Here is a 14,635-nt window from a genome sequence, read left to right as displayed (position 1 = left end):
TGGCTAGGATCAAAAGGAAATTTGTTATTACCATTTTGAAACAATCATGCAGCAATAATGAGATTAAAGGAAATCATATGAAACCTGAATCAAACAGACTGGATGATGCACTGAACACGACTCCCACCAATTACGATTCCAGTGTCTTATGCAATGTACCATTTTACTTGAACAACAGTCACCTTCTGAAGATATTGGACATATAGATTGCACCTTACAGGACACGACATGGGATGCAGCATAATATGGACATAAGATCCAAAAACTAAACTGGCACTTTCCTCCATGGATGCTACACGTAAATTTAAGATAATCATTAAGGCATGCATTGGGCAATTTTAATTTTGCATTAACTTTTCTGATGAACTGATAGTTTCTAACTGGTGCACAATAATTCAAACAAATTCACAAAAACATGCCAAGACTTCACTTATCCACCTTGATCATAAAAATAATCATCTCACTACCATGATCAAGTGAATGTGAATGGCAGAGGTACTTTAGTACATTAACTATTTAAGTTATTTCATTGCAGATGTGTGTAATAGATCAATTATTCAATCATGTAATTTCCTACCGAATCTTACCACAAGGAACAGATGATGTTTCAAGTCTTCAACACTTAAAATGTCAAGAACACTGTCAGAAATGACACCAAATATCTCCAAAGTTTTTATATATAATTTGTTTTCAAAGAATGTGCACTTCTTTGTTGGCTGTTTTTGAAAAGCTACAAGCTTTCAAAAAATGTGATCCAAAGGCTCAGAAAACATTGTATATTGAAGATATGGTTTCACTTTACACTCTCCGGTTTTGTCACTCGTAAAACTATTATTTTTTAAATATGAGTGAAGAATGATTTTGTCTCCAAATGACAGAAATTTTGTGTACACAGGCCTAAGAGTATCTGGAAACTGATAATCAAGGTGGTATTCAAGTTGTGGAAAACAAATGATTAATAGAGTCGCCACCAAAATTTCTACCCAAGAACAAATTTGCAACTATCCAATAATAAATGATGGGGGAACACATTTGAAAGTGGTTAGCAAACAAATAGTAAAATATTATATATGTATGGTAGTTTCTTATTCTTCATGAACACTCTTAGCATGTGAACTGTGTGAAGATGTGGTATTAAAAATGGTCAGGCACTTTGGTGAAACATATCTTAGTATCCAGACACTAAGATCTCAATCTGCTCACAAAATTTAATTATTATCTGACAACGAACAATGGCCCGAAAGAGCTTCAGTAAGCATCCACCCCCTGCACCCACCTACCAAGACACAAACACCAAATTTAATGTACCTGGCTTTTTATTCCTATTAAATTAACACAGGATCTATTACCCATCAACAAAAATTCAGGAAGTGTTTTAAACACAGGAAAAATTAAGTTTATAAAATTTGATTCAAGTAGTTAAACAATTTACTAAAACGAGCATATTTCTGGAAGCAGCAGTAATACAACTATCAAATAAAGTAACAGGAGAAAACAGGTAAGTGTGATAAACATGTATTATTTTACTATCAAGCAACGGAACATCCTGGCCACTGAGGTTGGACTGCAAGCAACTGCACTTGATGGGAGAAGCAATTCGTGGGGGGGGGGGGGGGGGGGGGGGGTAAGGAGGAGGCTGGGGCAGAGAACGGGAGAGATGGCAGAGTAGGGGTGGGTGAGAGAGTATTGCTGCTCGTAGGAGTATGCAGAAACATGCTGGGGACAGGGTAGGCCTACTTGGTGCAGTTGGAAAATTTGAGGGAGAGGGAAGGGGAGTGGAAAAGGAGAAAAGTAGAGAAGGGGAAAAGACTATTTGGTGCACTGGTGGAATAGAAGGCTGTGTAGTGCTGGAGTGAAAGCAGGGAAGGCGATAGGTGGGTGAAGGACAGGGACTAGTGAAGGTTGAGGCTGTGGGGGTTATAGGAACATATTGCAGGGAGAGTTCCCACCTGTGCAGTTTAGAAAAGCTGGTGTTGGTAGGAAGGATCCATCTAGTGCATGCTATGAAGTTGTCACTGAAGTGAAGTGCATTATGTTGGACAGCATGTTCTGCAGCTGGAAGGTCTTTACCACAGTTTGTCAGTGGCTATTCATGCGAACAGGGAAGTGCTCCATTGTGGCTAGACAGTTGGAATGCCAGAGTTGGTAGGTGCCTCGAGTCCTGTCATGACTCACTACCATCCAGGACTGGAGTAACTAAATCATGTTCTCTGTCAGGGTTTGGACTACCCCTTATTGTGCTCTGAAATGAGGAATACCCTACCCACTATCATTCCCACCCTTCCAGAAGCAGTATTCTGCCACCCACCAAACCTACACAATATCCTTGTCCATCTTACTCTAACCCTGCTCCCAGTCCCTTTCCTCACAGCCCATATCCCTGCGACAGACCTAGATGCAAGATCTATCCCATACATCTTTCCACCACAACACACTCTAGTCCAGTCACAGCCATCACCCACCCCATCAGTCACACAGCTACCTGTGAAAGCAGACATGTGATGTACAAACTAAGCTGCAACTACTGTACTGCTTGTTACATGGGCACGATAACCAACAAGTCCGTATAAATGGCCACCACCAAATTGTGGCCAAAATACAGCTGGAACACCTAGTCACTGAACATGTTATCCAACGTGATGATCTTGACGTTCAATGGCTGCTTCACAGCCTCCACCATCTGGATCCTACCTACCGACACCAGCTTCTCCGACATGCACAAGTGAGAACTCTCCCTGCAATATATCCTACCTACATTCCTGTAACTCCTATGGCCTCAACTTTCACTGGTCCCTGTCCTTGACCCATCTATTCCCTTCCCTGACCCCACTTCAGCACTAAACAGCCTTCTAATTCCAACAGCATACCCACTAGTCTTTTCCTCGCCTCTATTCCCCCCCTCCCCTCTCCCCCCCCCCCCCCCCCCCCCCCCGCCACCCCACAAAACCTCCAGATTGCACTTAGCAGCCCTACCCTATTTCTATCACGTCCCTACATGCTCCCACAAGCAGCACTACACCCTCTTCCACCCCCATCCTGCTATGCCTCCCACTCCTGTTTCCAGCATCCTCCTTATGCCCACCATCCACAGACTACTTCTCCCATCAGTTGCAGTTGCCCGCAGTCTGACCTCAGTGCCCAGAGGCAGTAGTGATGTGTGTGAGAGCTGTGGTTGGGTGAATGTCTGATGTGTGTTTTCTACTTTAGAAGAAGGCTTTGGCTGAAAGCCTAGGTGTGCAGCAGTCTTTTTGTTGTACCTGTCTGCAAATCAAGATCTCTTCCACATGATGAATAGCAAACTTTTCTTTTCATAACAGTGTCATTATTATATTATTATGGTATTTTAAAAGATATACACTGTCACTACCTCATCAAGGAGCTGTCTCAGACGCTGCAACTGTGCTTCAAGCTGCCTGTTGTGGTCCTCAAGAATTTGCATGCGAGCCTCGAGCCGGCCTTTGTGTTGTCGTAACAGTTTTGCCTCAGCCAACATGTCTGCGCCTCCAGCACTAGTACTGGGCATCTGGCTAGCTTCCTCTGGGGTTGACCCAGGTGTCTGGCGAGCACGAAGACGTTCGTACTCTGCCTGCAAGGACGCGTTTTCCTCTTCCAGTTCCCTGTTTGACAGAAATAGGCAATGCTTGTCAGCTAATAGTTCTGACTGGTGAAATGATTACTGGTTGCAGCTTATAGGTACAGGGGTTAGCACAGTAAGAATGTGTTGAGGAACTGTGCAGTCAATGATATGCAACCATGACATTTACATTTTATTTAAAAAATTAATATTATTAATTTACTATCACAGCTTTATTATTTCTACCTGTTAATAGAATATGTCTAAACATGTTCAAACAACAATACTTAGGACTCTGAAGTGTTTGGTATTAGTTTCATGTTGACAGTCTTTGGAGAAGAGGAAGAAGATACAGGATGTGGTAGGGAACAAAAGTTTGGTTTGGTGTGGTGAGAGGGGCAGGGGAAGGGAATATAAATGAGAAGTTGGGAACATGTAAAGGGAGGGGCCATTAGTGAAAGAGTAGGGAGAAGGTATAGAATGGAAGAAAGTGTGAATCTAACACTCTGATACCATTGAGGTCATTAGGGACAAATGAGAAAGAAGAGGGGAAGGAGAAAGGTGGATTTAAGGGTATGACATAGTGGTACACAGACAATGAGAAAAGATAGGAAGAGACAGTAAACAGATTAATATTTTCATGTAGGATGTAACCAAATTACAGCAAACTCTTCCTCTGGACTGAAATTCAAATTACTGTATTAGTACCTTATCATTGCCTCGAGTTCTTCTCGTTGCTCTGCATCAATTGCAACCATAATCTGTACTGGGCTGCGAGGTACTGGGACACTTTCACCTCCATTGAGCGACTGGCAATACTGGGCAATCAGCTGATGTTCATCATCTCTGTAAAACAATGAAGCATTTTGGAATTAATTATAGCATCCAAGCATAAGCTTCAGTCTGCCCTTTTGGTACAACTTCTGACTACAAAAAAGTGTTTACAATAAATTTTTTTGTTAAAAGTATTTTTAATGAAAATAATTTGACAGACGAGGCCTATTTTATGAATTCAGTCTTGTTTGTTTATTTTGGGTCTCATCATTATTTGAACAGCACTTTTTTTTCAGAGTGCTTGTGGATAATCCCATCAGAAACTGATGCTCCAAGATTTTGTTAAAACCATTTCATAAGTACAAATATTGCCATCCTTTATCCTCTTCATATGTGTGAGTTAGAATGATATGGCATGATGAAATATTATAATGGTACACAAGCTTAGTCATTCTTCTAGCTACTGATATTTGAGTTTTAGCTAAAATATCTGACCATTAAACAAGAAAAAGAACGTTACAGGAAATATGAGAAGAAACTTTTAACTCAACATACATATTTGATAGTTCTACAACTCTATGAGGTGTCTTGCACTCACTGAAGACGATTCAGGAGTCCCTCTTTGATTTATGAACTCTGACTGAACTCTTTATTATATGTGAGTGACAAAAACTCCTGAATGTATATCACATCCAGTTTTCCATATTTGGTCTTGTTGCAATCGTTATGCAGACTACACTATAATTTGCAACAAAGCAGAGCAGTAGTTAAACCACTGAGAAAGGGTACACAAATGCCCATCCTGGGTTTAGGGTTTTCATTGTTTCCCTAAACCACTTCTGGTAATTAACAGTGTAACTTCTTTGAAAGACACACAGCCAATTTCCAGCCCCATCCTTGCCTGAAACAAGCTTGTGCAAGACCTCTAATAATCCTCTATCTTCATTTAATTTGAAGTAATGCTGCCTAACAACAGCTGTCAATAAATCTCCTGTAAAACTGTTAATCTCAACTGTTCTCCCCTTGTATCTTCATCTTGCACAGTTTCAATTTTACTGAGATAACTGCAGAGACAGCTGAAACACATTAAATCTTGATACACTTTCCATCGTCATGGCCACTTCTGTGAATTGTATTCCATAAACTCTTCTTAAAATTAAAGATGAGTGAAGTTTGATACATTATCTGATATCCTACAACTTTCTTGGGTAATAAACTTCATTATTTCAATCTTGAGATGTCTAGAAGTCATTTTCCATTTGATTTCATTTACTTCACCCACCGTAACTGTCACATGGCAACTGACCGTTCATGTGAAAATTAATATGTGATTGTTTAAAATGAACATATCTACACCTTATCTGAAATAGTTTGATTTCTTACTACAGCTATGTAGCTTTCACCGTGTGCAATACAAATCGTGAATATTTCCCTAGCGGAAGTAAAAAAATAGATTTAGCTTTCCTTGTGTGCAATGCACATTATGATGATTTCTCTTGTCTTTGATGGAGTCAAGTCTTTGATGGAGTTACTCTGTGATCATTTGGTTCCATCTGAAATTCAGTGATGTGTTACTCAAAGCTGATATACAATAACTTGCAGAAATTCTGTCTCTAGATGTATTCCCATGTCATTTATTATTTAATGGATACTGTCACATTTTACCTTTTAGCTTTACAGCCATTACTAATGTAATAACAGAATGAACATCCCACTAAAAATTTTAAAAGAAGAAATTTCAGAACCAAAACTTCTCATGGAGAACCACAAGTGATTCCATCTCAGCAATAGCACAGAAATTGTTTTTTCTGCTTCTCTGATGTATGCACATTTGAGTATAAAGACTTAATGAAAAGGCATTCATATTCCTCAAAACAGATCATAATTGACCATTCTTGTAATTTGCAAATTTTATATGTAGGATTCTGACAGTTGTTTTCTGATGCAGCTTCTGATTTCCCAGTCAAGTGCCAAGAATGATGGTAACTGCACAGCATTTATTTCAAGTTCTAAAATAAGTGCTTCATAAATTCACTACTGTAAACTGCAGATTACATTGTATGTTTTCACTATATCTCTGCATGTGAAGTAGAAGACCACAGATAACTGCTACAGTAAACAGGTGGATTCTTCATCATTATATCACAATAATGTTGCTTGTGAAACCCACATATTGCATCCAAAATGTTAGTATCATTACAATTTCTTCTAGCTTATTCTTTGTTTGGTCAACAATATCCTACAAAGAAACACATGCTTCATTCAGGCTGTGCATTTTCTGCACAAACTGCAATTGAATTTTAAAAATAATGAAATTTCTTACCACAAAATTTAAATACAGAAAGAATTTGAAAGTTTCATCATAAAGTTCACTGCAAATTTTCAGTTTGTTTCACATGACAAAGGAAATGATCACAAATCTTCTGAAACAAATATCAAATGATGTTATATTTTCATTCACATCTTGGTTTCTTTCCTTCACTTGCATACACTTAAACAGTGTAAACCTGCTGTGAAGCAATAGAGAGAGAAAGTATGTCATTTATAAATATCTCTCTTTTTGGCACTTGATTCTGGGTGTTAAGTTGAAGCTCTTCAAATTAATTCAATTTAGCAGATTGTTTGTTTCTTATATCCACATAACCCTTGTATCTATCTAAGTCCTTCCATTACTCTCTTATGGAATTTTCCACCAATTTGATCATATTTATTGCTGCAAAAACAGTCAATGCAAGAGCAGCAAAATTTAATGATGGGTAAATTATATTGTTCAATGAGTACAGTTGCACTGCTTCAGCTTAATAACTTTTCATTCAAAAATCCACTGCACAACCTCTTAATATTCTGTTATAAACACTTTGATTGTTCCTTGCTAAAGTAACTTCGCACTCTTTCTTTTCCAAATTTCCCTGACAGCATTTAAAAAAAGTTTACAACAGCTGTATCAGTTGCATTCTATAATAACCTGAAACCATGTATCCAATCTGTTGACTCATACAGTAATTATCTTGTGAATCTTCCTTTTTCAACCAAGCTTATTACAAATTAAGCATACCGCTAGCTTTATAGCATACTTCTGGCAGACTTCCAAGGCAAATTTTTCCATTAAAAAACTCCACTTCCTTTTACTGTAACATTTCTTTGTGACAGTCATTTCAATTGCATCCATATTTTATTTGACAACTACTAAAGGAAACTTGACTTGCATTCAGGACAATAATGGTTAAATCTGCATCCTGCCATTCAGATTGAGTTGTTCCGTGGTTTCCCCAAATTGGGCAGGTTTTCCATGATATTCCCAAGTTGGACTACGTAAATGCCAGGATGGTTTCTTTGAAAGGGCATGGCTGATTTCCTTCTTCATCCTTGAAACAATATGATCTTGCAGTCTGTCACTAATGACCTTGTTGTCGACATGATGTTAAACCCTACTCTTCCTTACTCCCTTCAACAATTACACACAAATAACTGCTTCAGTTATTTAAACAGATGGCAGTCTGCTCTACAGGATGTACTGAACTGATTAAGCGTTTCACTTTCCATCATAATAAATAAATAAATTTTTCTAAAACAAATTTTCACATATTGATGTCAGTTCTTGTTGGTGAATGTCGGATTCTCCCCAGACTGCTGGCGGAAAACAGTTGTCTTCAGGTCTTCTGGCTCCACTGTGTACTGGGTAAAGGGCCAATAAGAAAAGTTGTTTTAGCATACACTGGGAGAAATGTGAAGCATCATGTGTGTTCTGGTACTTGACATAGCAAACTAATTTCATCTTCATGTGAGAATTTCAGTTGCAGTACAGCAGAAATCTTTGATGGACCATTTTGTGTAGCATAAGAACATGCTCTCTCTTCAGAATATGTATAAAAAACATGCAGAAATCATTAATGTAATCCATTTTCCAAATACTCACATAGAACATACTGGCAGCTGCTTTGCACATTGTGTGTGAACAAATACAACTTCTCAACTCCGTAGTGAAGAATGTAATCCAGCTTTCAAATACTCACGTAACACATATTTGTCCCTAGACTACTCCTTAGAAGATAATTTATATGGCTTCTCATTTTTGGGGCTAAATTCTTGCACATAACATTCTGATTTATGCAGGCTTCTTGAGACGCAGTTCAATCTTCAATCTTAATGCCATTCCCACTGTTATTTTGTACAAAATATACTTGAATACCAGTTTTTTCTTTAACTTCTTTGTTGAGTGTTAATAATATCCATATAGATGTCTGCTTGAAGAAGTAAAACAGTTTAATTCAATGGTTGTGATGGCAACAGCACACAACTGTAACAATTACATGACACGTTACTGTGCAACATAAGTCAATAATCCTTACTAATGTCACATCACTATTTTCATGATGTGTATATCACAAAGCACTGAGAAACACTACTGCTTCTGCTGCTTTCATAGTGATCTAAGTGGAAGTATGTGCAAGTTTAGCAAACAAACAGTGGAATAAGATTACAGTACATTTACGATTATCTTTGCTTTGTAGGCAAAACATATGCATATATTTTTGATAGCACAGTCTTGCAGTGTTTATAATATGCCAACAAGCAATTACAGTATTTGAAAAGTAATTCACATTTTTCACTTTTCTTCATAAAAAATACTGATTGTTAATAAACCCTATATGACTCTGCAGATTCAGCAAAAATATATTTTCCTCCACATACTTTAATGAAAATTCCATGGGAATATGAATACGAAGGAACTAAAACACTTGATAATCATTCACTAAACTTTTATGAATTTCCTTTTATGTCATACACATCTTTTTCTTCAATTACTTTGGTTCTGGAGCAGCATTATTCCCAAATTAGCATAATTTGCCAACTTATCTCCAATTTTTACGATGATTCGTAATGGACACGTTCAAGCTTTGTTTGCTCTGAAACTAAAAAATCCTTATCTTCTTTCTTCATTACTTCTTGAAATTCATTTAAAATTATGAGCGTATTCAAAGGAAGAAGGTACTCTTCTTTGACTGTCAAATTCTTCTTGGTTGATTAATGTTCTTCTTAATATTAGTCCATGTCTCTTATCGTAAAACAAGAAATTTCTATTGGTGTTCAGTAGAGAAACATTGTAAACAAATGTTTACAAATTGCATTTATTCTGAAAAAGCTGCATTGGATTTTGCTAATGTTTCTAGCTTCAAATTATCACCTTAATCTCAGAATGAACTAATCTGAATGGAAATAGAACATCATTTCTTCATTTCCTAAATATCTGATTCCAGTAATTTTAATCAGTACTACAAATACATCTCCAATAAGTAGGAGTTCCATCACATGACAATGTCAAACTGTAAACTTGCAGTGATATAAAATTACAAAGGTAAGGTTCTCTAAGGTGACAAAAATGTGTTATGGCAAAGAATGCCACAAACAAACAGGGATCAATAAGGGACAGTAGTTGTTTTAGCAAGCATTATTAATGTTACTAGAAGAAGGTTGTTGGTGTGCTCTACTTATACCACAACACATATTTCATGTCATGTGTGACTTGGGAAATACATACGAGTCAGGGGTAGAATTACTCCTGGTTCGCAATTCCACCTCTGCGAGCCGCGATGCGTACATTTCTAGACGAGAGTGCATGTCCTGGCTGAGGGTTGAATGTTGAGGTGATGGTGCAGGACTCTCCAGAGCATCTCCTTCCAGAACTGTTTGGACTGGCAAGTAGCCTACTCTCGGATGTTTCTTGAAGTATCGCTTAGACTTGAACTTGTTGCGTAGAGCACGTGTGAAGTCACGGACATCTTCACCGGATGTAGTCTGAAATTCAATGTGAGTGAACATTCTCTTTTAACAAATAAATTTATTTACAAAAAGCCATTCGCCTCACTATTCAATACCATGTGCACTGAGTTTCATTATGCCTTACACCAACATGGGACTTATTTCACTGCAACCACAAACTTGTTTTATCAATGAGTAATTTCTCAATGTAAATTTCTTTTCCACATCAATATCAGTCTAAGTACAACAATTAATTATCCATATCACTTCTATGGTCTATAGGACATGCTGCAAATAACTTAAAATGAATAACTTTTATCAATATGGTGTTTAACTGCTTCTTCTATGTCTTCTTGAGAGAATAACTTCATTATTATAAATGAAAAGCATGATGTTGTTTATTTTCTACAATATTACTTTATTTTGTTACTCTATTTTTGGTATACATGACCATCATCAGACTTTAACTGACTATCAGTTAGAATTTGATGATGGCCCAGTAAGCTGAAAACTTATTAACAAAATAAAGTAATACTGTAAAACAAAAATAACATTATGCATTTCATTTATAATTTATCAGTATGTCTCATTACTGTATTAATGCCATATCAAACAAGCATAATAAGACATTGTAGACAGTGAAATTTAACTATGAAATATCGACTGGAGTACATGCCATATTCTGTTAACAAATAAATCATCTATATTGCAGATTAAGTCAAAAATATATTTTCAGAGTGCTTATTGTCCATAAATTTTCCTTGTTTCCTTCTAGTTCCATTATTTTACACTTTGAATGTGTACATTTGTTTACATCACACTCTGAAGTCACTCTCTCGGTCAAGGGAAATCTTTTTTTTAGAGCAAGTTGAAACAACTGTTAACTACAACATGTTTGAACTCAAACAGATATTCATGAATGCCATAACTGATAGTACTAATTTTGTATATTGCAGTATATTGGTGGTAGTAAATATCTATAACACTACACAATGTGCTAGTCTTTGAATATACTCATATTTACAGCTTGATATCATTGTGGTACATGTAAAAAACTGACTATGTCCAAGACTGTAAAGTTTTTATGGACAAATGAAGATTATTAGTATTAACTCATTTCCCTACACACCCTTCATAGCATGTTTATTGTTCCTCAGTCTTTGCTTTTCTTGCACTTTATCTTTGTTACCTTTAAATTCACCAAACAAAGAAACATTTATCTGTTTGAAATCAACTGCACTTTATCTTTTCTTTGCTAAAAGACTTCTGCAAGCAACCATCCCACCTCAAGCTAAAACATGTCAACTGACTGTTAATAAATAATTTCACATGCTTGCAAAGGTTTGATGTAGTAAATATAATACAAAATACCAAACAAATGGCCATAAAGATTTTACAGTGCATATTCGTAATATGTCTGGAGCAGATTTTCTTACTTAATTGTAGTTTCCTTAATTTACAGAACATTTTTTTCACTAGACACTGTGCGAACATTGCTGGTTTAATTATATTGTGGAATAATCTAAAAATGTAGCCTCTCCCCTAGTTAGTTGGATGTTTTATTATTGTTACATTCACTAGCTGCAAGTAACGAACGGACTCCTCACTATGGTAACATCTACATTTCACTTCCTCTGATTAATGTCCTGTGGTTTCCTCTAACTTTAATGTGGCTTTCTACTTTTTCCCCTTGATGCACTTATCACTGACTTTTATATCCTTACTTTACTATGGGTGTAACAGATTACAGCATTTTCAGTCTCCTTTCACAGTTTTAATAAACATATATAATGCTGAAATATTTGCGTACTTTCCTACACCTTAGATCATAGCTCCCTGCAGACATCTCATTGCTGTACATATATCCCTTAACATATATTATTTCCACTTGCCCTTAATCTTATTTATTGTGTTGTCCCCAAGTTTATTTCTGCTTCTATTCCTCCAAACTAATTCAAATTGGCAATATAGTGTCCTTTGCCTTACAACTTTTCTGATTTCTTTTCCTTGAGCCTCTGTCTCCTTCTTTCTAATAACTCATGAATGCCTCTTATTTGGAGTTCTGCATGAGCTGTTCTAGCTCTCCCTCACTCCTCAACTATTTCCTGAAACCTGTTGCTTCATTTGTTAGGAGAACCAGTTTTTCACGTATTTATGGGTCTCATCAACTTTACTGAAAATTTTGTCTCCTGAAGGTATGTATTTGTCAATCCATCAACTTCTCTGCAAATTTCTGAAAAGGATTTTTCTTCTGAGAATTTATTCTCCTCTTCCCTTTTTTATTCCTGCTTTTACTTTAGATACTTTGTCAATGTGAATCAATGTTCAACATACTGATTAACAATGAAACGATCAGAATTATTTAATGTCCTGTTACCTCTATAAATTATTTAGTGTCCTGTTACCTCTCATGTGTTACATGGATTCTTTACAGTTAACTACATTCCTGTTATTTTGAACCACAAACATCACTGTAATCTTCCTGTGTGACACATAGCATTTTTCTTGCATTTTATGAGAAATCCTTCATATAAACGGTTACAATGTTCAAGACGAAATGTTCTTATATGAAAATCATACGTTAAATGGACTTCTGAATTAATTGTGAAACATATTTTTTATCTGTTGTTTTACTGATCTGACCCTTGTCGCAAACATGAAAGTAATGACTTTCCAACAAACCACATACTATAACTGACTTGAACCATTTGATGAGCTTCTCACAGACACTGCACAAGATTCATTCACGTTCATTGTTGACAAAAAGTAACTAACAAGAGAAGAGAAGTGGGTGCATTTTATAATCTTATACATCACTATAACTATAACAATTCTAGTGTGTAAGTGATTACTCACAGCTGTACAGTATTCTTGCATGGGGTGTGTAAGTTTATGGTTCTTAGCCTTCCTTCCTGAAAAGAAACAGTTCTGACACATGTCAAAATTGAAGCACTTCAAGCAGCGGTACCTGTGAACCAAAATTATATTATAAACATTACTATTATCAGTTCTTCACAAATACTGCAATAATTAGTACAATAATTGACTATGTTGTAAGCAAAGAAACATACCTAAATCCAACAATAGGATATTCTTTACATATATTACATTTAGCTTGATGTTTTGCTGTTTCTGCAGCAGAAAGTCGATGGAGAACTGGCAACCATACCATGCTCTGTGGCTCTTGTTGCAACCAGTTCAAGAAGTGGATGGCCTACAAAAGTTAGTAATTGCTTGTATGATTATGCTAGTAGTTGCCCACACTAAAAGAAACATGACATTTTATTTTAAATACAAACTCCAGAAGAGAGACAGAATAAGAGTGTGAGAGAAGGGGGGAAGGGGGGTTACACAATTGGAGGTTTGTATATCTTCTGTTATTAGGGAATATAGCGGCCTTTCTTTTCTACTCCCTGTGAAGAAACTCTCTCTCCATAATACTGATGTTAAATATCATCTTCTTCCTTACATGAATGAATAAACAAGGCCCCCTCATTATTTTTTATGAGTACAACCATTCTAGCTGGTAATTAAGTTTAGCAGCTTACGTATCTGATTTTAAAAAATCTTTGTCTCCCCAAACAATCACACTGTGTAGGTCTCTCTCAACCTAGAATCTGAGTGACATCTCCCTCCTTTCCAGCCTTGACCAACCAATCCCTCTTTGCTCTCTGGGAGAGGTTAACGCAAAACCTAAAATCTAGGAATAGTATTTTCTACTTTTTACTGTTTCTATTAGCAGCACTTGGAAATTAATCTCCTGAAAGCAAAACTTGTCAGCCATTCTTCTTCTTGGAATTTAAAATATAACACTACTATATTTATCTACTTTACATCCAATGTAAATATGTCATGGTGAATAACGTAAAATTACTGTAGCACAGACAACTAATCAAGCAAGAACTACAATCATATTTACGCAAAGACAGAAGGTATGTCTACTGAAGAACCCCTCAAACAGCATTATATAAAAATTCTTAATATTTGTACATACATTAATTTCCAAATTTTTGCAGCTTTAAAAAGAGTACAGTAGCATGAAAACAGTCTTGAAAATAACAAGAAATGCTAAAATGTTAAAAGTTTTGTTTAATGCAGAATACTTTTCAGATGCATTCCTCAGGGTCAGTCATTTGGATTGGTACATGGCCTGACAGGCTGCAGCAAACATTCCAACCAGGAAAAGGCACCCACCCACACACTTGCTGCTCACAACAAATCTGTCACAGTTCACGAGTCCACATGTGGGACTGGCAAACCACAGGAATTGTTAAGGCTTTCGTGGCCACTTGTTGACAAACTGCCTGTTGGCTTCTGTCTCAGGTTCTTCAGCCAATGTTCATGTAATTATTTTACTGACGTTTCGCCAGCATGAGTGGCTGGCATTGTCAAAGCTTCACCCTCCATTGCCGGTGGTGAACTGGAGCAGAGCTCACGGCCGCAAGCTCGGCTTCATTTCACCGCCGGCAATGGAGGGTGAAGCTTTGAAGCTTCAAAGCCGCAGGTACATATAGTCTGCAGCTGCGA

General features: G+C 36.8%; 1 protein-coding gene across 1 annotated transcript in view; it reads right to left on the bottom strand.

Annotated features, from left to right (window-relative positions):
- LOC126299170 (dystrophin, isoforms A/C/F/G/H) overlaps window positions 1-14,635 on the bottom strand; it is a 2,370,611-nt gene that overhangs the window by 29,529 nt on the left and 2,326,447 nt on the right. The window contains exons 67-71 of the mRNA XM_049990931.1: window positions 13,180-13,322; window positions 12,965-13,076; window positions 9,948-10,144; window positions 4,283-4,420; window positions 3,368-3,617 (exon numbers count right to left, since the gene is read on the bottom strand). Coding sequence (XP_049846888.1) covers window positions 3,368-3,617; window positions 4,283-4,420; window positions 9,948-10,144; window positions 12,965-13,076; window positions 13,180-13,322 — 840 coding nt within the window. The remainder of the gene's footprint in view (window positions 1-3,367; window positions 3,618-4,282; window positions 4,421-9,947; window positions 10,145-12,964; window positions 13,077-13,179; window positions 13,323-14,635) is intronic.

Source organism: Schistocerca gregaria, chromosome X, assembly GCF_023897955.1.
Source record: "Schistocerca gregaria isolate iqSchGreg1 chromosome X, iqSchGreg1.2, whole genome shotgun sequence".
Taxonomy (NCBI): Eukaryota; Metazoa; Arthropoda; class Insecta; order Orthoptera; family Acrididae; genus Schistocerca; species Schistocerca gregaria.
Note: the sequence above shows the minus strand (reverse complement) of the source record. Positions and strands in the feature narration are given on the sequence as shown.